The sequence below is a fragment of the Pygocentrus nattereri genome, chromosome 1 (assembly GCF_015220715.1).
Source record: "Pygocentrus nattereri isolate fPygNat1 chromosome 1, fPygNat1.pri, whole genome shotgun sequence".
In the NCBI taxonomy this organism is placed as follows: domain Eukaryota; kingdom Metazoa; phylum Chordata; class Actinopteri; order Characiformes; family Serrasalmidae; genus Pygocentrus; species Pygocentrus nattereri.
The window spans coordinates 25,522,836-25,546,635 of record NC_051211.1 but is presented as its reverse complement, the minus strand read 5'-3'; the positions used below and the strand labels follow the sequence as shown (position 1 = coordinate 25,546,635).

The 23,800-nt window shown below is 38.9% G+C and overlaps 1 protein-coding gene across 3 annotated transcripts; it reads left to right on the top strand.

Annotated features, from left to right (window-relative positions):
* The first annotated feature begins 220 nt into the window (after positions 1 to 220).
* LOC108433739 lies at positions 221 to 23,066 on the top strand. 3 transcript variants are annotated; one of them, XM_037538381.1, is made up of 9 exons: positions 221 to 419; positions 3,877 to 3,935; positions 6,627 to 6,647; positions 7,854 to 8,129; positions 11,036 to 11,329; positions 11,460 to 11,747; positions 11,923 to 12,101; positions 16,097 to 16,189; positions 16,970 to 23,066. In XM_037538381.1, the coding sequence occupies exons 2-9, from the start codon at positions 3,890 to 3,892 to the stop codon at positions 17,429 to 17,431; spliced, it is 1,659 nt and encodes a 552-aa protein (XP_037394278.1). In that variant the 5' UTR covers positions 221 to 419; positions 3,877 to 3,889; the 3' UTR covers positions 17,432 to 23,066. The 3 variants fall into 3 exon arrangements, with proteins under 3 accessions (XP_037394278.1, XP_037394277.1, XP_037394280.1); XM_037538380.1 differs by having other exon boundaries at positions 221 to 533; XM_037538383.1 differs by lacking the exon at positions 221 to 419 and adding an exon at positions 594 to 612.
* Positions 23,067 to 23,800: the final 734 nt, after the last annotated feature.

Below are 23,800 nucleotides of genomic sequence, written 5' to 3'. Positions count from 1 at the left end.
ATTGACTGATTAGAGGAGTCTGGATGCTTTTAGGCAAGTTTAGGGCGCTGTACATGACCACTTAAGAGTTACTAAAAATGGAGCTTATTTTTAATGGAGCTTATTTAAATCATCTACAAGAAAGCAACGACAACAGCAGTGACCACGACAGGTCTTTTTCGTCGTTGATGTAAATCTAGGCTGTTTGCACAGATGAGCATCATTACAGGATGGAGGAGGCGAGAAGAGGAGACGCGAACGGCTCTGCGGGACGCATGGTTTGATTATTCACAGACAGGCGCGATGCTTTCCGAGCGAAGCCGATGGCCAATGGTCTCCTAGCCGACATCAGCCGAACCCTTCCCGATCATCCCGATCTGTAACGCCGCAAAAGTCCCTTTCTTTGGCGGGTTGGGAGCGAAGCGGGAGGAATCTAAGAGGTGGGGAAGAAAAAATCACCATGTTTTGATCATCAACGCTATTTCCTCGGACCTTCCCCGCTGGCACTGCAGATCTCGGGTTCTTCACATGCATCGGTCACGACGTCTCTCACGGTAACCGTCATAGTTGTCTGTGCGGCGCGAGGATCTTCAGCTTTTGGTGCAAGACGGGATGAATTCTGCCGTTTTATCGGTGCAGTAAGCCTGTGCTGCGGGACTGCGTGCTTCAGATATGAACAGCAGCAGATGAACTAGGGCGTGATGAAAATGTGCATGCAGCGTCGTTCTGGACAGACCGTTGCGTTTCGGCGTCTTTTCCATAACACGATTAAAAACAAACTTCTGCGTCTCTGGCGCTCGGCGTGACTGTTTATAGTCTGTCCGCTTATGTAGAGGAAGCGACCAACGCGCTGATGGCATTTTGATGAGGCCTAATTGATGTATTTGAAACACATATCTATAAATAGTCTATATCACTCCTTATGTCGAGAGGGCTTACTAAGCTTCCCAGCGTCGTCTGTCTTTTATCAACATAGCCGTATATGAACGCGTGCTGAGTGACAGGATGAAGGAACTGATGTTTATTTGCTTCGATTATTGCTTCCTTTCTCGTATATTTGGCCTATGACCTGCTGATTTGTGGTTAATGAGAGGCCTTTTTCTGCTGTTTCTGGTACCCAGCTGGATTCTGGAGTACTGGATGCTTTATTTCCAGCAGCATTCCAGGAAGAATTACATGAAAGAGCACGTAGAGGTTGTCATTGTAGAATAATCGCTGAGTAAGAGTCTGTAATTGCACTAAATAGAGAGCCGGGGTTTTGCGCAGGGGTGGTCACGTTTGTGTGCTCTGTGTGTGGGTGTATGTGTGTGTGTGTGTGTGTGTGTGTGTGTGTGTGTGGGTGCATATGTTAGTTCCTATATTCTGTATTTAGGTCTTTATGAGGACCAAATGTCCTCAAAAGTATAGGACAGCATGAAAAATCTACAGAAGTGAGGACATTTTGCAGGTCCTCACAAGGAGACACACTGTTGTAACCACAAACGGGGGTTACTTAGGTTTGGGCTAAGACTAGAGACAGGTTTAGTTGTGTAAGTGTAGCATTATTATACGTCATACAAAAGCCAGTGAACGTCTTCAGGAATCGAGCAATACAAACGTGCCTGTATGTGTCCTAGAAAATAGGGTGCTTGCTGTGTGTGTGTGTGTGTGTGTGTGTGTGTGTGTGTGTGGGTGGCTTATTTAAGGAGCACTTTTACACTTCAATGTCTTATAAAGCCGAGTGAAGTTCAAACTGGTCCATTCGCCTAACTTATCTCAATCTCTGTTTTGCTTTGAGGTTTCATTCTATTGATTCATGACTAGTTTTTGGTGGGACAGCTCCACCATGACACGCCCTTGCTTCTTGTCTGATGGGCTGTTAACATTTGAGTGCAGCCTTAACAAGGTTTTCAAAGGAGACAGACGCTGTGAACCTTCACTTCTTCTGCATCTGTATCTGAGACATTGAATTGACTGAGATGTAATACATTTTCCTCATGTGGTAGAAATGATGTAACTTTTTTGGCTAAATAAGTATTTGAGGAAGTTTATTAATATTTTTGTAAAAGTAATCTACATGCATCTGCTAAAAACAGAAACAGACACTTTATGAAAAAAAACATCTACCATTTGTCAATAATAGACCTGAAAGTAAAGTGAGGGCAAATGCCAACGTAAACAGGTAATAATATCTATACAAATATCATGATTATTTTTAGCATAAAGAGTCTGTGTTAAACATGCCAATTTTATTTTTGGAAATATCAGCACGATAAAATACAAATAGGTTTCATTCACATTATATCTGTAGTTCATTTTTTTTATTGTAGTTCATTATATCTGTAGTTCATTGATGTATATGTGCACAAAAACTGTCAAAATATACATTTTATTTGTATTCATATGGGCAGTATGGATTTCTCTTATTGCTAGCTTTGGGTAGCTTAGTTACAACATTGTATGAAAACTAACCCTGTCAAATGGAGGCTGTACTTTAGCCTGGCTAGTACCCACTGTGAATTATTTACATGCTTCAAAGCAGTTCTGTGTTATAGCCCCCAAGAGGGTGATTAAAATACTACAGATTAGAATTTTGAGACTGTTACACACTTTTTAGTAATTGAAAAACATGAATGATAAAAAAAAGTTTTATTGTACAAAGATTTTGTGACACAAAGCATTCAGTGTTATCCTTGAGAAATACCTGTCTGATTGTTGACATATTTACTGATGATGTTCGCATAGGAATATGCAAAAAAAAGATACATATAAAGATAAAGATAAATATAAAAATGAATATAAATATGATGCCTCATTCTTCCCTACATATCTGAATTGAGTAAATGCAGTGCATCAGTCTTTCAGTGAGTGAGGATTAAAGTGAAGCACGTTCCAAATTTCTGGAGCTTTTGGCAGAATAACTGATAGAAACTGGGTTCATGCCGTGTGTGTGTGTGTGTGTGTGTGTGTTTGTGTCCCAAGGGGACGGATGAGCAATCAGTTGTGCCAAGCCCAGCGTATGACATCACCCGTTTGTATCCATCAGCAAAATACCTCAGTTTGAAAGCCACTTAATAGTAACCCTCCATCGCCTACATCATCTTAACAAATGCTCTGTCAGTTTGTTGTGTCTTTTCAGATTTTCTTGGATCAGATTGTTTTGGATGGAAGCAGTATTGGCTATTGAAATGAGAATACATTCATATTTCAGTTGCCCTGTAATTGTCTTTGAAAAAGTTACCACTTTCACCTCTGGACAGCTGTGAAATCTCAAGAGAACGTCCAAATAATAATGTCCTCCTGTCATGATTGGCCCCTCCCCGTCCTGTCCATGTGTTTGTGTTTTTTGAACTTCCACGTGCCCCTTTGTTTTGGTTTTGGTTTAGTCCATCCCCTCCTTTCATGTCTCCACCCATGATTGTCGCCACCTGGTTTCCACCTGTCCCCCGTTAACTCTGTTGTACTTAAGCCCCGTGTTTGCACTTTGTCTTTGCTGGTCTTTTGTAGTTGTATGTATTGTTGTTTGAATCCCTGTCTGTGTTTAGTTGGATTCTGGTTTATGTCATGTCTGCCCCACGATCTCTCCATATTGGCTCATTGACCCTGGACCGTTATGACCCTGATTTTGGATTTGCCCTAAATAAAAGTCGCTTACCTACGCACATGCATCCGCTACCTCGCTCCACGTTACACCTACAAATGAAAAGTGCATGGAGCAGGACATTAGCCTTCAAAACACATTTAAAATATTTCATCTCAAGTATCCTTAAAAGAGTTGTATATTCCTGTGCCTTGATCCATGTACTGCAAATGTAATGGTTCTATATTTCAGTTCCCACTTCCAATATTGTGTTGCACTGTCTGACCTAATACAGATCATTTTTTTGATATTACTATAATGCTCTTTTATTTTGACAGAAATCCAGTCAAAATGGAATCAATATGCATTGCTGTTCTCTGCGCTCTCCTGTGTTCAGGTAATTGTTTTTTCACATAAAAAAATCTCAACAAAAATCTAAATTACAGTATTAATGACAATAGTATGCCTTTTACAACTTGTAACACAAGTTGACTTATTTGAAGTCTTTTAAATAAGGTAAATGAATTTAACTAATTTTATACTAAAAATTTATTTCATTTTCGAATTTAGAATATTTAAAAATGTAACTTTAGAAATGAAATTTAACTCATGTTCACTGTTACTTAGAAACATTAACTTTACCCCTCCAGAAAACAACAAAAAAATTGTTTAAATTACAGTGTATTTATTTAGAGTGTAACAGTTTACAGCGTCCTCACTGGTTGCCAGATTTGTGCCAGTGTCCTCACTGATTGCCATACTGTAAACAATACATGTATTTATAGAATAATTTTATAACAGCTCTGAATCACTTTTGACAATTGGTTCAAAAATTTGTGTTCTCCTGTGTTCAGTAACTGTTGTCTCACATATAAAAACATACAGTGTAACACTGCAGTTGTTGTATAATTGCACTTAATAATCCAATAACTGCAGAAAATCACATTTTGTCAGTAATCATTGCATTTACATTTACAGTGGTGTGAAAAAGTGTTTGCCCCCTTCCTCATTTCCTGTTTTTTGCATGTTTGTCACACTTAAGTGTTTTGGAACATCAAACCAATTTAAACAATAGTCAAGGACAACACAAGTAAACACAAAATGCAATTTGTAAATGAAGGTGTTTATTATTAAAGGAGAAAAAAAATCCAAACCATCATGGCCCTGTGTGAAAAAGTGATTGCCCCCTAAACCTAATAACTGGTTGGGCCACCCTTAGCAGCAACAACTGCAACCGAGCGTTTGCGATAACTTGCAATGAGTCTTTTACAGCGTTCTGGAGGAATTTTGGCCCACTCATCTTTGCAGAATTGTTCTAATTCAGTTACATTAGAGGGTTTTCGAGCATGAACGGCATTTTTAAGGTCATACCACAACATCTCAATAGGATTCAGGTCAGGACTTTGGCTAGGCCACTCCAAAGTCTTCATTTTGTTTTTCTTCAGCCATTCAGTGGTGGACTTGCTGGTGTGTTTAGGATCATTGTCCTGCTGCAGAACCCAAGTTCGTTTCAGCTTGAGTTCACGAACAGATGGTCGGACATTCTCCTTCAGGATCTTTTGGTAGACAGCAGAATTCATAGTTCCATGTATCACAGCAAGTCTTCCAGGTCCTGACGCAGCAAAACGGCCCCAGACCATCACACTACCACCACCATATTTTACTGTTGGTATAATGTTCTTTTTCTGAAATGCAGTGTTCCTTTTACGCCAGATGTAATGGGACACACACCTTCCAAAGAGTTCCACTTTTGTCTCATCGGTCCACAGAATGTTTTCCCAAAAGTGTTGGGGATCATCAAGATGTGTTTTGGAAAAATTGAGACGAGCTTTAATGTTCTTTTTGCTCAGCAGTGGTTTTCTTCTTGGAACTCTGCCATGCAGGCCATTTTTGCCCAGTCTTTTTCTGATGGTGGAGGCATGAACGCTGACCTTAACTGAGGCAAGTGAGGCCTGCAGTTCTTTGGACGTTGTTGTGGGGTCTTTTGTGACCTCTTGGATGAGTCGTCGCTGCGCTCTTGGGGTAATTTTGGGCGGCCGGCCACTCCTGGGAAGGTTCACCACTGTTCCATGTCTTCGCCATTTGGGATAATGGCTCTCACTGTGGTTCGCTGGATTCCCAAAGCTTTGGAAATGGCTTTATAACCCTTTCCAGACTGATAGATCTCAATTACTTTCTTTCTCAATTGTTCCTGAATTTCTTTGGATCTCGGCATGATGTGTCGCTTTTAAGGATCTTTTGGTGGACTTTACTGTGTCAGGCAGCTCCTATTTAAGTGATGTCTTGATTGAGAACAGGTGTGGCAATAATCAGGCCTGGGTGTGGCTAGAGAAATTGAACTCAGGTGTTAAAAACCACAGTTATAGTATGTTTTAACGAGGGGGGCAATCACTTTTTCACACAGGGCCATGATGGTTTGGATGTTCCGAAACACTTAAGTGTGACAAACATGCAAAAAACAGGAAATGAGGAAGGGGGCAAACACTTTTTCACACCACTGTACATGCACTTGAGTAATCAGATAATGGGAAACTCGGTCTACATGAGTCAGACAGGATTTCTGCTTCGCAACCAGCCAATAAACTTACAGTATAAGACATGATGTAAACAAAATGTAAAACACAAACTTCATGCTGCAGCTTTTTCACTACCTGAAAACATGAACGTACGTGATCTAGAAGATGAAGAATATTTCAATTCTTAATTCCGTCAAGCATGTAGTTGGTTTCAGCTTCACTGCAAAAGCGTTTTGTTTACATATCAAAGCTGGCATGTTTGGCATCTGAGGTTTGCTTCTTTAGTTTTGCACTGGAGCTACAATCCATTAGCCTTACAGGTGCTGTGCAGAACGTAAGAAGCAAACTTTAGGCACCGAACATGCCTTGGTTGACCATGTTAGAGGTAAAGGAAGAATTGTATGTGATTTTTCGGTGAACATTTTCTTTAATCGCATGTAATAACATTTCAGGTACGGCTTCTCATATCTAGGTCACTAACCCGAGTTCTTTATGGAAAAAAATAATCCTTGAGTAGAAAAAGACCCATGAATATTGAACCATGAGTAACATTGTTTTTATTTCTTTTACAGCTTGGTCTGCAACTATAAAAGGTAAACATAATTACATTATGTTTTAATGCCAATTTGTCATTAAATGGTTTAGATTTCAGTGGCACCATTATATTTAATTACTTTGCAGAATACTTACAGTTACAGTAGAGGCTCATAGGCCAAGATTTCAAATTATGTGGGTAATCTGTCTGAAGGCTGGTTTTGCACATAATTTCTGAAATTATCATTGCAAACCTCAAAATTCCAAATTTAGTTGGCTTTTAAATTCCCTACATTCAGTACACAAAATGGGCTTTCATATAATTTTGTGTTGAACACCAAAGGAATTTTGTTTAGTGACTGTTATACACTGATGTGCCAAAAGTTATGGAACAGGAACTGAAGTCTGTGAAGGGTTGCAAATGATCTCTAAGCAGTGAAGCGTAGCAGTCACCAGTCAATGACATGTTTAGGTGGACCAGTGAACCTATCCCATGTCATGAGAGCACACCCCACACCAGCCTGCAAAGCAACTTGTTGACAACTAGGGTCCATGGCTTCATGGGGTCTGTGCCACCCACAAACCCTACCATCAGCCTGAAATTATTGGTACCATGGTACTCGTCAGACCATGCCACATGTTGCCAGTCCTCCTGGGTCCAGTTAGCAACCCCACACGCCCAGGTGAGGTGCTGTATCCGATGTCATGGTGTTAACAGAGGCACTCTGGTGGGTCTTCTGCTCCCATATCATATAGAAGCTAACAAATGCTACATTGACCTGCGAGATATGCATGTGGAACCCACTGCATTGAATGTGGATGTGATTTCTGCCAGAGTCACTGGCACTGTTTGTACAGATAATTCTAGCCAGACTCCACTGGTCACAATCAATAAGCACCCATGGGTGGCCACTGCGCTGTCCACTGTGGGTAGTAATGCTTCTATAATGTATTCCCAGTAAACATGGGACACTGTGGATCAAGGAGTGTTCAATGCCCGTAAAAGTTCCAATCCATCCGGCACCCACTATCGTGACTCTTACAGTTCACATCGCCTGGCCATGAACACGCTGACCTCACTCAGAAGATAACACCTCACAATGTATACAAGTGTGCGTGTTCCCCAGAAGTCCCATGAGGTAATGGCACTTCATAATCATGCTATCCCATGACTTTTGGCACATCGGTGTATATGACACGTGGCATTATCATACATCATCTTATGTTTTCTTTATGCACTAATCTGCCTTTTTCTTACTATGTAGCAAAAGATGACCATCGTACTGCCTTTTTTGGGGAGGATATTCATATCCCTTTGCCAACACTGAACACTACGGAGGTGGTGTTTAAACCTCGATTGAACCCACTTTCTGAGATAGATTTCTTCCGGAATGGGCAAATACTGAATGCCAGAGCCAAGCTTAACAAAGACATCTGCCATTTAGTTCTGGAGGATGTGGGTGAAGAGGATGAGGGTACATATGTAGTGAGAAACTCTGCAGCACCAGCTGACGTCAGACGCATCATCCTGTTAGTTAGAGGTATGAGTAATTATCAGCAATTATCAGCTAGACTACCCTCAGGTAGTTCTTTAAAGGGGAATTCCACTGGTTCTTTAAAATGTCTATATAATTCAGTCATAGTAAAATAAACAGAGTCATTTGAGGTATTTGATGAGAAATGGTTCATTGTAGGCTTAATGACTTGTATAGAAATGAGATTTCTATACAATAGTAGTGGAACAAGGGGTCAAAATAATATACTACTACTAATTCTACTACTAATAATAATCTTTAATAATAATAATAATAATAATAATAATAATAATCAACTTAATCAAATAATTTTGAGTCCAAAATATCAATGTGCTTTACATACAACTTAGGCAAAAATAAAATAAAATAAAAATATGTAGTAAAACCAAACTTAATTATAAAGAAATTGGAAGATACAGTATCTCACAAAAGTGCATACTTAAAGTAGTCAGTGTACAGCTTGTATAACAGTGTAGATTTATTGTCCTCTGAAAATAACTCAACACACAGCCATTAATGTCTAAATAGCTGGCAACACAAGTGAGCACACCTCACAGTGAACATGTCCAAATTGTGCCAAATTGTGTCAATATTTTGTGTGACCACCATTATTATCTAGCACTTCCTTAACTCTCTTGGGCATGGAATTCACCAGAGCTGCACAGGTTGCAACTGGAATCCTCTTCCACTCCTCCATATTGACATTGCAGAGCTTGTGGATGTTAGACACCTTGCGTTCCTCCACTGTCTGCTTGAGGATGCCCTGCAGGTGTTCAATTGGGTTTGGGGTTTGGCCAGTCCATCACCTTTACATTCAGCTTCCTCAGCAAGGCAGTTGTCATCTTGGAGTTGTGTTTGGGGGTCGTTATCAAGTTTAAAAACTGCCATGTGGCGCAGTTTCCGAAGGGAGGGGATCATGCTCTGCTTCAGAACGTCATAGTACATGATGGAATTCATGTTTCCCTCAAGCTCCAGACCATGATGCTACCACCACCATGCTTGACAGTAAGCAAGAGACAGTTGTCTTGGCACTCCTCAGCACGGCACCACCACACATGCTGGACACCATCTGAGCCAAACAAGTTTATCTTGGTCTCGCCAGACCACTGGACATGGTTTCCATAATCCATGTTTTTAGACTGGTTGTCTTCAGCAAACTGTTTCCGGGCTTTCTTGTGCGTCAGCTGCAGACCGAGTTGTTGCATTGTGTGGTGTATGCTCTGAGCACTGACAATCTGACCTTACACTTCTTCAACCTCTGCAGCAAAGCTGGCAGCACTAATGCGTCTATTTTTTGAAGCTGACCTCTGGATATGATGCTGAATGCGTGGACAGGTTCCAAGTGGAACCTGGAAAACCACTGTATGACCTTGGCCACCGTGCTACAGCTCAGTTTCAGGGTGTTAACAATCTTCTTATAGGCCGTCTTTGTGGAGAGCAACAATTCTCACATCCTCAGAGAGTTCTTTTCCATGAGGTGCCATGTTGATTATCCAGTGGCCAGTATGAGCGAATTGTACCCAAAACACCAAATTTAACAGCCCTGCACCCCATTCACACCTGGAACCTTGTAACTCTAACAAGTCACATGACACCAGGGAGGGACAGCGACACAATTCAGCACAGTTTGGACAAGTTCACTGTGAGTTGAACTCACTTGTGTTTCCAGCTATTTAGACATTAATGGCTGTATGTTGAGTTCTTTTCAGAGGACAGTAAATCTATACTGCTGTACAAGCTGTACACTGACTACTTTAAGTTATATCCATGTTTTATTTCAACAGTAGCATCCCATGAAAAGATATAATAAAATATTTGCAGAAATGTGAGGAGTGTACTCACTTTTGTGAGATACAGTGTGGTATAAAAAAACAATTAAACAAATACAAAAACATCCATCCCTCCATCAATTTTCTAAGCCGCTTCTCCAATACAAAAACATAATTAGCATAAATGTAATATTAACTCCATAATAATAGTAAACTGTAAAATATAAAATATCTTAAAATAAGAATTTAAATAATAAACTAAAAAAATAAAAATACATTTTATTACAAGTTATGGAGATGGTTACTTTCAGGGACTATGAATAAGCAAGTTTGAACAAGTAAGTCTTTAGTCTAAATTCACAAATGTTTACTGAGCTTGCATTCCTAATATCCTGTGGAAGATTATTCCAGGGTTTAGGAGCTACCACTGGTTCAACTGACCCTATGGACGACTGATACACCTGCTTCTTATGAACTAAATGCACAGGATGAACACTTCACGTTTTTTGTAAGATATCCTGGAGCTAAACCATTTTTAAATGGTTAAAACCAAGCTTTATACGTCATTAGGATGTTGTAATGAATTTGAAACATTACATGGAGCCAGTGTATACTGTACAAAATAGGGTAATGTGAGCTGACTCTTTATCTTGAAACTAAGTTGTATTATTATGAACTAGCTGAAGCTTTTTTTAAAGAACCCACAGCTAACAACAATAATACTGGATATTTTTGCTTGGTGGGCTGTTCTCAGTACAGCAGTGATGCTTAGGTGTTTAAAAACCCCACACAGTGCAGGGCAGAGAATGATCCACCACCCAAATAATACCTGCTCTGTAGTGATCCTGTGTGGGTCAAAACAATTGAAGAAAAGGGTAAAAGGGAGCTAACAAAGTATGCAGAGAAAGAGATGAGCAATTGTACAGAGTTTGTAATTGTAGAACTTCAAAGTGTACCTTTATGGTTTAGGTTGACCTGATAAAATGGATAATCTGACAGCAGAAACAAGTAGGTGTACTTAATGAAGTGGCTGGTTGGTGTATAATTATAAAGTTTTTTGCATTAATACAAAAACTATTTTCAGATGTAATTGATTTTATGTTGATTATTCTGCTGACAGTATAGAACTCTTGACCCTTACAGATTGCGCCTTGGAGACAACCGTGAAGTATGGTGAGACATATCATATCACAATTAATGACATTATTGGGCCTTACACCCTGGAGTTCAGATCAAGTCACATTAACCAGACAGTCGAGCCACCAGCTTTGGTTCTTCTCAACCAGAGCACCATCCCCATAGAGGGGTACAGGAACCGCCTCAGTGCAAATGAGAAGAAGATTAACCTCCATTTGGTGACCGGAGCAGATGAGGGTAGTTACACTGTACTGGACAGTGATGGAAAAGTCAGAAAGAGGACCTGTCTGAATGTTAAAGGTGAGTGAAGACAGGCTGAGGTGGAAAAAGTAAAACTTTACATACAAAAACTGAACAAATTAACATTTATTGCATAATAGATCCATGAATCAATCAAATCCTTTTTCTTCCATTTTTCCCAAAATTCCAGAGCACCAGATTTTCATGCGCTTGCAGTATGATGCAACTCTGAAGACCAAGCTATACATAAACCACACCAAGGTCAATATAATCTACACTCCAGACTCTGACCACAAGGACCGGATCATTCTTGATCAGGGTGAGCTGGTGATGCCTTTGGACCCCTTGCTGGATGGAAGAGTGTCCGTAGAGGGTTCCATGTTTTACCTGAAGAAGGTCAAAGTCAGTGACATGGGCGTTTTCAGAGTGACTGACTTGACAGGTTTCCGCATAGCTGATGTCTATGTGAATGTGGAGCGTGAGTACAACAGCAAATGTTGGCTAAAATTAAATCACGTGGTGTGTTGATTTTTTTTAATATGATGTTCCTGGCCTTCTCCTTCAGGTTTACTCTTCTCTTTCTCTTGGTTAATCATATCCTCTCTGCCCTGGTCTTTCATTCTCTTCCTTCTTTCTCACTTCCATGCCCTCAGCCTACAAGCTGCCTCAGTTATATGTGGTGATCCTCTCTTTGGTGGGTCTGCTGGTTTTCCTGCTGTTGGTGTGTCTGCTCTCCTGTCAGATCAAGGTTCGGCGTCGGGCAACAAGAGCCCGTAAGATTGCCCTCATTGCTCAGCAGGCTGGCAAGGGTGGTGGAGAAGCCTTCAGACAGGTACAACACATCACATTAAACTAACCTTAAGACCCACAAACTAAACGTTGCTAACTTGGAAAGGGATATATACATACTCTGATCTAGAGTCATGAAATTAAGTTTGCTGAGATTTTGACTTTTCTCCTACCCTTATCACACACAAACTTTGTAAGTAATCTTTTAATAATTGATACATGATTACAAGCAGCACTAGAGCAATTACACAAGCTATCATTTAAGGGTTCTAACTTTTATAACATTCTAATAATGGGCAGTACTATGCAAAAGTGAAAGACCACCCTTGATTTATATCATTTCCAGACAAGATGGCAATTATGTACATTAGTAAGTAAGTTATTCATTTTTCAGCAATTTTTCAGTGTCTTTTCTATTTCACTTTTTGAGTAATGGCTTCTTGACAGCTGCACATCCTTTCAGTCTCATTGAGTTGAGTTGTCGTAGTGGAAGGACAGACTATGGACTAAGGACACCTGTGGATTTTTTCTAGTCTGAAGCATGAGTGGACCTTGATTTTCCCATATCTCATAAAGATGACAGCTTGTGGTGGTCTACCAGATCTTGGAGGGTCCCCTTTTATGCAGCTGGGTTAAGTTATGTTTGGTCTCACAATTTTTTATTCTTCTGAAAAATGAATAACTTGTACTTAATGGCTATTTCAACTGGAAATTGTAAAATATAAATGAATCAAAATAAATACAGGTTAGTCTACAAATTGGTCTCAGTACTATGTGATGACATTAGCAAACCTCAGGTGACTGTTCAAACTTATTCACGTAATCTGTCTCCATCTTTGTACCTGTATCTGAATGTAGCATATATTATAGTCTGTATTGCACTTTATTGGAATATTACATTTTTAGTGTCACATTTAAGTCACGCTAATTCCTTGAACTATAAAGTAAGCTGTCCCATAACAAAAATGATAATGCTCTGTGAATTCAACAGTACTTATTCCACTGTGTATTCTACTTACTGTGTACATCTGTCTTGTTACTTGTAGTTCCTTGGCAGTCTAATCCCTCTTCACTCACCAAAATGATCCATCCCTGTCAATCACCAATCCTCATGCATCAATAAACTGTCCATTATGTTTGTCTCTGTTGTAGTTTATGAGCGAAAAGATCTCACTGGTTATGCGAATGTTTTGTAATGAGCTCATCAGCGCTTTTGTTCTATGGCAGAGGTTAGCTTAACCTTTGATTTGCATTGCATTTTTCCCTTTTAAAGGAGCCTCAGATGGAACACCTTCTTGGTGAGCGTGCTTTGCGTTCTGGTGTTAATTTTTCCCTTTCCTAGAGCTAATTTGATGGATCTATAGGAGTGTTTGTACTAGCACAATAGGATGGTCAAGCAGGAGCAGAGGCTGCAAAGGCCTTGTGCCAACCATCTGTGACTGTCTGTGTGTGACATCCATCCCACATTCCTCCCTCTGTTTTCCATCCAAGTCTATAGACACAAATAACTGCTAAGGTATCGCATTGATCCCTGCAGTTAGAGCTCTATTCCAAATAGGTATACAGAGTGGTGTTTTGGTTTATACTGTTGCTGAAACACACATGAACCTAGATGTTTCTTTTTCCAAATAATGAAGAGTTAAATGTGGACCTATGTGTATGTGTGTGTGCATCTGTGTGCTGGTTTCTGTGTGAATGTGTGTGCTCAAAAAAGTGTTGGTAATGATTAATAGTTTATTAAGCCTTAGGACATCTTAGTGATCTTAAAAATGGTTGCCCTAGCTAATTCTGCATAATTATGGACCTAATTACAGTTTAAGAGTTTTTTTTTATTCTTTATAACTAAAGCTTAGGCAGTAAAATCCCAACGCTCTGCAGGCACCTGTATTTTTTTTAAAGTCTTTGTAGTATGCATACTAGAAGCTTATATGAAGTATATTTCTGCTTTGTGGATATCCATTTTTTAATTGTCTTAATATCCCCTAACAATAAACCTAAAACAGCATTTTCATGCCAATGAAAGTTTAAGAAATAAATACTACTTGTTTTAGACAATAATAGAAATTACATTAACTTTGACAATAAGTAATTAAGGATTTGGACAGAATTGCTAAAAGTAAGAAATGAACTTCAGCTGTGTTAAAAATACAGATGAGTGACAATGGAAAACCACCATAAAGTGTCTTGGTAAAGTGTTGGGCCACCAAACGGGGTGAAGAATGCTTTTTGATATGTCTGACAAAAATCTCTTATAGGTGTTCAGTTCAGCTCTTTTGACTGCAACAGCCATAGCATACAATTTAAATTTTAAATGATTTTCATACTTATCAAACCATTCAGTGACCCCTTCATGCTATCCTGGAAGAGACCACTCACATCAGGATTGAAATGTATCATTATAAGATAAAGATGGCTTTATGTTATTTTATATTTACCTGCAATGATTCTTCCCTTTATTAGGACAAGTAGACCCAAACAATTCCAACACAATTCTCCCCATAGACTATCAGAGGCACCAGACCTCACTACTGTACTGTTTTCTTGCCATTTTTGCACTCTCCCACTTCTGGAGAATATGGTGAAGGATGATTCATCTGACCATATAATTTTTTTCCCACATTTTTGTAGAAAAGTACCTGCGCTTTCACATCATTGTACTCGGAATGTGCATTTATTTTTGTAATAAGGGTTCATGCGCTGCAGCACATATATAGTTGTGTTTGGACTGTTCTCAGTAACCTGAGTAATAATGCATTAATGTCTGAGCACCACAATATTTGCATTCAACCAATCTTTCCAACCCAATTTAATGATATCCCATTATTGTAAGTGCAGATGTGACTTTAATCTAGAGGTGTTCGGTCTGGTCCCGGAAGGTTGCTACTCAATCACACCCATTGATCCTGGCAATTAACAGATGACTTGAAACAGGTGTGTTTGAGCAGGTAAATAACATATATGTTGAACACAGCCCCAACCAGAGTTGAACAGCCCTGCTTTAATTACTGTTCTATTTGAAGCTGTAGCCAGTTCAGCAGTCTTTGTGCACCTTATACAAAATGACATAGATCTTTTCCTCTAGCCATCTTGATTAGTAAACTGGGCTTGTTCAGCATTTTCATACATCTCACAAAGCATTGTAGGATGTTAACTGCTTGATTGTATCATGTAGTAAACCCATCTAAAAGTATCTGTACTTGTTCTATTTCTCCACTCATTTATTTAGGGTTTTCCTTTAATTTGTCCCTCATCTGTATCTTAGAGTGCTGATATTTAAACATATAACTTTCAAATGACAAATTTATTAACTTACCCCACTGTGTCTAGAACACTAACTAAACAGATGATTTTCATTGGTCATTAATATGTGTGTTTATAAATAGAGTTGCATTTAAGTGTGTGTTTGATATGTATGATAATAATACAACATGTTTATGAGGGAATCCACACCAAGCGTAGGTTGTTTACGTTTATGGGGGTGGAAATAGAATGGTCTAAAATTAATCATTTACCACACGGTGCCCATTTTCCTCTGTTGTGTTGTTGCTGTGTATTACTTAGTTCTCCTGAAGACTTGATTAAATGTTTGCGTGCATACATGCAGATATATATTGTGGCAGTGTGAGGATGGTATTGGGTATATTATACCTTTTCAATATTCTTGGAGGCATGGAATACCTTTATGGAATTCTCTCTTGAGAATTTTCAACAAGCTTGCTTGCTCATTATGAAATGCCACTGATGATTTTTAAGAGTTAATGCTGAAGAAGAAGCCAGTTTCTTTACAATAAACAACTTAACCTCGGACCTATATACTTACAGAAAGACTGAGATTTAGTCATATTGTAACGTTTCCTCCAGCTGTTTCACAGTGTTACAATATATATCGTGATTTAAGTGGCCCTATGTGTAAAGGAGCTTTTGTTGTGGTCCACTGTGTGCTTTCCATCTGCAACATAGGTAACACCTGAGGTATTATTTACAGCCAAACAGGGTTGGTTCATTAGAGTATTTCTGTGTGGCTTCCTTTGGTATCAGGTGGTTCATGAGGCCTATACCAGATTCGCAGAGGAGTCCACTATGCAGTCTATATTGGAGAACAACACTGAGAGCACAGAGGTTGAGATCAAGGTAACTGGCTTTTTTGTGATTCCATATTGTATCTGCAAAAGATCATGAAGGTTTTTGTTGTTCTGCATCAGTTGTTCAGTATCCATACAGGAGTGTAAAGTAAACAAAAATCTGAAAGAAAGTTAAACCAAAGAGTGTTGCTCAAACACTGCAAGAAAAACAGTGCACTTACCATAGGTGCAGTAATGCTAGTAGATCATTCTCAGCTCTGTGACCAAAATTTTTCAGGCTAGAAACTGATTACTCCTTCTGATTAACTGATTATTCCTAATGAAGGAAAAGGGGATGACTAACAAACTGTGCAGCAACAGATGAGCTATGGTTTCTAACATTAAATCTACAAAGTCACCAACGAGGTAGACATGTCTAATACAGTAGTTAATAAAACAGTGGACAGTAAGTGGACACAGTGTTTAAAAACTCCAGCAGCACTGCTGTGTCTGATTCACTCACCAGCACAACACCTACTCACTTACCACCACCATGTCAGTGTCACTGTAGGGCTGAGAATGGCCCACCACCCAAATAATACTTGCTCAACCCCCCTGGGGCTGATTACGATCTTCAACTGTAGAACTGTTGATAACTGTAGCATCTGTATAATAAAAGCATGATAATGATTATGAAAATGAGTGTACATTGTTAAGGGCACCTAATAAAGTGCCCACTGAGTGTAAACTGAGCAGATGTTTCAGCAATGTGTCAAGGTGAATTGCCATTTTCAAGATGGTCATACGATGGTACCTTTTCAACCTGATCTTTATTGTCTTGTTCTTATAGGGACTTGAAGTGTCCAAACCAGGACGTTACCACACTATTCCTTCAGAAAAGACCTTCCTGGAGAGTGACTCAGGTGCTGAATATAACTCCTTTGCACTCCCTTTGGACAGTGATACTGACGCGCCTCAGACCTGTGTTCCCCACAAGCTGCTCATTGACTCCGACATCCTCGCCACCTCCCCCCTGGCCATATCCAAGGGCAGCCACAGTGCTACCCGCACCCCTGATTCTGTTCTGAGTGCCAGCCCAGCTTCTCAGCCCAGGTCTGAAGCCTATGCAGATGCCGACTTGATGGGAGCCACCACCCCTGAAACAATCCCTAAAGCCCATGAGCTAGATGTCGTGCTACCTTCAGCCCCTGCAACCAGCCCAGTGCCAGAAACAAAACAGGATGCCCCACTGCTCACTGATAAAGCGGCCAAATTGGATCAAAGCAATGGTCCAGATGGTTCCACAACCTGAGAGTCTGTTCTCTGGCTAAAAGAAATGCTCAGAATTTTGACCTTCACTAACCAGTGTGAGCCTGACTGTGTCCTTCCCCTCCCATGCCACCAGATTTAGAACAAACCGCTGCTTACATTGCTAAGGCTTCTCAGTAACACTTCCTATGCATGGAGTCATCTGATTTTTCACAATGCTTTGACATAGATTAGCATTAAAGCCTAACCCTAGAACAATAAGTTTTAGAGAAAATATTTGCTCCAGAAGGAGACATGCTGAAGTAACGTTAAGAACTTTTTAGAACATGGATCATGTGATCCTGCACAATGCATGCATTTAAAATAGCCCAAGATTTTTGATGGTTAGCAGTCAAATACTAGTGTGAAATGACAGTGACAGTGCATGTTAGGCTGTCTGGAAAAACAGTCACACACTCAAAAGGAGAATATTTTTCCTTATCTTTATCTTTTCCTTATGCCATGGAGTTGAACTGTGAACCTTGATGTTAAACTTTAAAGTGAAACAGTTCTATGTTTTGTCACAAAACTCTATAAAACTAGAACAGCACTCTAGAGCACTTCCATGCTCTGGAAAAGGTAACCACAATATTGAATATTTTCCTGTCCCATTTGCTATTGACATTACTACTTCAATGCAAAAAAATTGGTATCTGTGCAGGTTAAATTGGTGAGATTGTTTTCTATTTTGAGATGGTTTTTAGTACTATAGGACTCTTTAACTTGTTTTTAGACATCTTACCTCTTATAAGTGATTTCTTCAAAGAAATTGTCTCGTTATATTGGCAGATAAATTTCAGCATTGTTTTGTTAAACTAGTAAAATTATGTCAATAAACAGACAATTTCACTAGATAAAATTACTAACAGTAAAAATGTCTAAATAGCTAGAAATGTCTATTCTTACAGCAATCTCAAAATGAGAAATATTAAGATACATTGACTGAAGTTTAGTATTTTCACTTGCCAATATATTTTTTGCAGTGCTTAGTTTGCTTACATTATCTATACATCAGTTGATCTTACACAGATAAAAGTATTCTACAACGAATGCCTAAAAGTCAAAGAAACAAAAGTACTTATTCATTTTAAAAAGATGACACATAGTTTAGTAACTTGAGAAGCAGTAATTGAAGTTTTGACTCTCAATCTGTGATTACAGTGTCTGTATTATGCAAACATTGCACATCATAGAGCTTTGTGTTAAAATATATTTATCGATTTAAGATCTCTTCGTTGGTGCCACTCTGAAGAAGGGATCACCAATCTTCCTCACAAAGTGCCAGTTTGGCAGCAGGCTTTCATCCTAAATCAAGCAGAAAGATGTTTCTTTTTTTTTTATCAGTTGGTCTCAGTCGTCAAACAACTGAGTAGTTACATGAAGTGTACTGACTGCTTGGTTTGAATGAAAAATTGCTGATGTACCAGCCCTCTGTGGATAGGATTGGTGACCCCTGCTCTGATGGAATAGAAGTTGGCCCCCAAAGCATTACAATATTATTTTAAAACAGCTACACAACCTCTCAGTACTAGAAAAGACCTTCACCAATGTCTTTGTAGTTTTATTGGTTGTTGCTTATAGCAAAAAAGAGCCCCAGAGAACAGGACTGTGGAGTCTCTGTTTTGGCCTACCTACTGAAGGGCAGCTACAGAGAAAACAGGAGGAATCTGGCACATTCTAACTGTTTGAATCTCTCATCTGTGCACTATGCATATCTCCACGGTCTAGGATTTTGCTTCAAATTATTTTTTTTCATCGTCATCTTATTGCTCCTTTCATGTCCTGCATTTAAAAGTGGAGATACTGGAAGAACATCTGAATATTTCAAATTCACAACCACAGCTGAAGTGCTTCTCATGTTATGATAAAACTTGTGCTGGATCCTTCAATTAGAACCTAAGAGACATGACCTGTATGATAAGGACAGTTTTCAACACATGTTGTGCATTGCTCTAGCATGTGAAAGTTGGCATCAAGAAGAGGATAAAGAGGTTCTTTATTTGAGGTACACTTTTGTACAGAGATGAAGATGCATAGTTTATCTGTCTTACAGAGTTTGGTGCTCTGTTCTGATTATAAAATGCATATGACTGATAAGACTCTTTGGGGACAAGGCAAAAAACAAGGACAGCTGGGTTTCTAAAATGTTTGCACTCTTACTTTGTTATCAAGTATTATTCTAAATAATGACAGAGAAAGAAGCATGTCCTGTTATTTAAAAAAGTTGAAGTAAGTCAGATAGGAAACTGATTCTAGGGTTACCTTGCCCTTTGCTCAGTGATATACCTTTTAATCTTATTTCCTACAACTAGTAAATGAGATGTTATATCAGAATCAGAATCAGTACACTTTATTGAGCCCAGGGAAATTATAATAGTTAGCCAAGCTTGATGTTATCTGCTGCATTTGTTGTGACTATCACTGAACAGTGGAAGAGTGCCTACAACCCTTCATTGATCAGTTATAAAATATGTTTGCTGTTTTAGTTTGAGCTGGACCTAAACTGAACTAAAGTTTTTTCAGCCACCTATACTAACAGCCATTTCATACAAGTGAACATACAATACGCCTCAGTGAAGTTATGTAACTGACATAGAAAAAACTGGCATCTAAAGTACATTTTAAATGTTGTCCAACTTAAATTCTTTGAATTCCAATTTTTTGGTCATGTCTTAGTGGTGGATGGTCTTGTCTTCAACTGGAATAGCAAACAATTTGTTAAATCGTCATTGGCTTTAGCTGCAACTGTTGCCAAAGACAGAGCAGAACAGTATTCAGTATTATTTATTCAGTATTCAGTATATACAACTGATGGCCAGTGGAAAAAAGTAGTTTTATAGTGCCACAGGTTCCAATACTTTGAGCAGTGGAAAACACTGAAACGGTCCTTTGAGCAGTGCCACAGAGGAACAACTTTTCCTATTCTGTATCAATTTCAGGGTTCTTCTCTTCATAGAACTTTTACATCGTATGGTGGGTCTTAAAACTTAAAAAAAATGTTATTTATTGAACAAACCGTGGTTCTTCTATGACATCACACAAAAACCCTTTTTGGCCCCCTTAATTTTAAGGGTGTAATCTTTAGCAACATTTTTTGGCTCTTGTTCAGATCTTATTTAGGTTAAATACAAAATCAGACTGATGCTACTCGATTCCCTCACAGGTCAGTGCTCTTTGTGTCATCCAGGTGGCTAAGCCTGTTGGGAAAATTGCTACCTCACATTTCATTTGATGTCTGCAGGGATGTGAGGGAAGCATGGTAGTGTAGAGTCAAAGAAAAGCACAATAATGCTGGCAATAGTCTTTTAAACTGCAGTTAATGTACAAATAATGATCTGCAAAAAAAACAACTAAAAAGCAGGAATCAAAGAGTTTGTTTAGACCTGCTTAGGTCACTCAGAATTATCTTAGAAAGACAGGGTATGTTTAGTTGACACTGAGTAAATGTCTAAAAGGTACAATTTGATGTTTGAATTTGTTCATTGACAGCATTGTGAGGTGTTATAGAGTCACTATAATGCATTGTTGTGTCATTACATAACAATATATGTAGGTGTTGCAACAGAGATAGTTCAAGCATTGTGTAAAAAGATTGGCTATCCTTGTCCAAAGTCAAACACGTGTGGTGTAGATATATATTAACATAAGAAACCTTTTCAGTTATGCTGGCTGAACGAGAAATAACAAGGCTGTAGAAAGCAATATCAGTGCTCAGGCACTCGACGCACACACACACACACAGCACAGGACAGATGCAAATGTCAGATTTACACACAAAAGAACCCAAACAATTTTAAAGAAAGGTTCACTGACTCCTGTACATACATATATTGCATGTATATAGAAAACACTTTTTTCTAAACCAATATTTTTTGATCCTTTGACTGCTGCATTCTTGTTGCTTCTGTTCTATTAATGAAATAAGAAACACCACAATAACTTTATTTTAATCCAGCGTTCATTTTGATCTGTCTTTTTTTTTCTAACAAGTATTGTCTTTCTTGTCTTGGAAACGTTTAACTTTTATTGCTGCACTTGAGAATGTTGTGTTTCGTTTTATTGAAAAGAAATGCTGCACCAAGTCAAACTGCTCATGCTTATCTTATATCACATTCTCACTCTTCCCTTAGAGCTGCTGCCATAGATCTTCAATGTATGCAGTTAAAATAGTTATTTAAGCATGCTGGCATATAGATGGCTTGTCTGACAGAAGAATCCACATATGCATTTGGTCTTACTCTGACTTCAGACTTTATAACAGATGGTGTATTCTTAAAGTCAATGTAACTTTGGCACGGAGTGTGAAAAACATTCACTGAAAAATCACAAAAGATGAGACATCATGACTCATCATGTCCAGCAGTGAAGATTCGACAACTACAGATTGGTTCCTCTTCAAAAGGAAGAGTTTAGTCTTGATGAACATAAGATTTACTTCTAGCGCTGAAGGCTTGTCGCGTAAGTCAAGAAATAATTTTCTCAGGAAATGTTACAACGGCTCCATCAGAAAGGGAAAAGCACACACTGACAGATCTTAGCCTGCTGGTGAGGGTATATGCATACTGAGTTGCAAGACGGATTTGATTCAAGCCTTTTCGCCTTACTGGCTATGTACTGCTGTATGTAATCCTACAAGTTGTTCGTTTTGTAAACGTTTGTGTGACTTTAAGTAAGAGAAATGGCAACATTAAGTACAGGGGAATAACACTGATTCTTCAACATGTCTGCATAAATAAAGATGTGAACAGTCATTCAGAGCGATTTGATGTGGAATGGTGTATTTTAGAGCTTAGGGTGTCAGTATGGCTCATGGTGGAGGTGATAGGAACCAGATGTCTGAAGAGTTTAATGCCTCTAAAAGCTACTTCATCGGAAGCTAATTCCTGAAATTGATGCAAACAGGCTGCCTGATGCCTGAGACATTGTTTCTTTGATCATAAACCTTTTTTAAGCCGTTCATACATTTTGGATAGCAAGTAAAAGGGCTATATTTGCAAGGCACTGGTTCCTATCATCACCGTTTAATGAAGCGGGAGTCAGTTAGTATCTGACTCAACCATTAAACTGTCGTCTTTAAAAATAGATGGAATTCTCTTTGAACAAAATAAGAGAAACAATAATGTTAGGTTAACCAACAAAACCCTAACCCTAACCCAGTCTTGCACTATAGCACATGTTTCTGTCTCAGCTTTGGAGAACAGATTTGACACACCATTTGTGAATAGCTTGAAATGACAATGGGAAATGTATTTCGAGATTTCAGTGGTGTGTACTGTGTATCTAATTACACAAGTAACTAATTTGTACTAGGAGAGGACTATGCAGAATTGACAAGTAAAAAATTGTACACATAAAATTCACTAAATCTTCTACATTCGGCCAGGGGTGGGCACCTTTGGTTTTCTTTGGCAGGATGAATTTGTTTACAATTCAGTATCATTGACTTTAACAGTACTTCACCATCATACAAGAGAAACAGAGTGTAGGTCACATTGTTATGCAACAGGTAATGAATGTGCTGAATTCACAATTCAATAAAAGGCCACTATAAAGGCCATCTCTGCATTTATGTTCATGCACAGACTTTTGTATAACATTAACATAATAAAATGAAATAAATTTAACTTAAAATTATGATGCATGACGCCTATTTGTTTCCCTTTTTCTACAGCAAACGGGTGTTTGGGCAGCAGGAGGCGGGCTTTACTGCTAGAGAGTGATGATTGATTGACGAGCGGAGCAGCTCATTGGCTGTTCGCGCTCACTGACGTCATGGACCGACATGCGGCGTCGTTTTAAACTCCTATAGCTCGAGTTTAAAAGCTCTTCAAAATAAAACAGCGGTGTTAAACTGTTTTATGCTGTTCTGTGTTCAGGAAACGATTGTCTTATTTTACATTAAAAATGTTTAAGCATTTATAAACTACGATTTGGCTCAAATGCTCCGCATCAACCCATTCATTCTGGACTCGCTCGGTAGCGCCCTCTAGTGTTTGAGAGATTGCAGAGAGTAATTCTCCTCTCTACAAGTTCTCTGGTAATATTAATGTCACAACAATGCACAACAACGTGCTTAGCCACGGAACACGTTATCATTGCATCGATTAACATTACCAGGGCTGCCCAAAGTGGGGCCAAAGCTCCAAAGTGGCTCAAACCTCTCTGTATTTCTCAGAATTAAACAGGCTCTCTTTGCTGGTTTTTGTCAACACTATTGCACATAAATGACCGAATAGAAAACGCAATACTACAATATTAATTCCTATAGAATCACAAAGTTTAATATTTCTCTAGCAAATGCCATATAACCCAATCAGGGCTTTACATTTGGCTTATTTCTCAAACAAATATGCCCATATTTCCATAAGCCTTT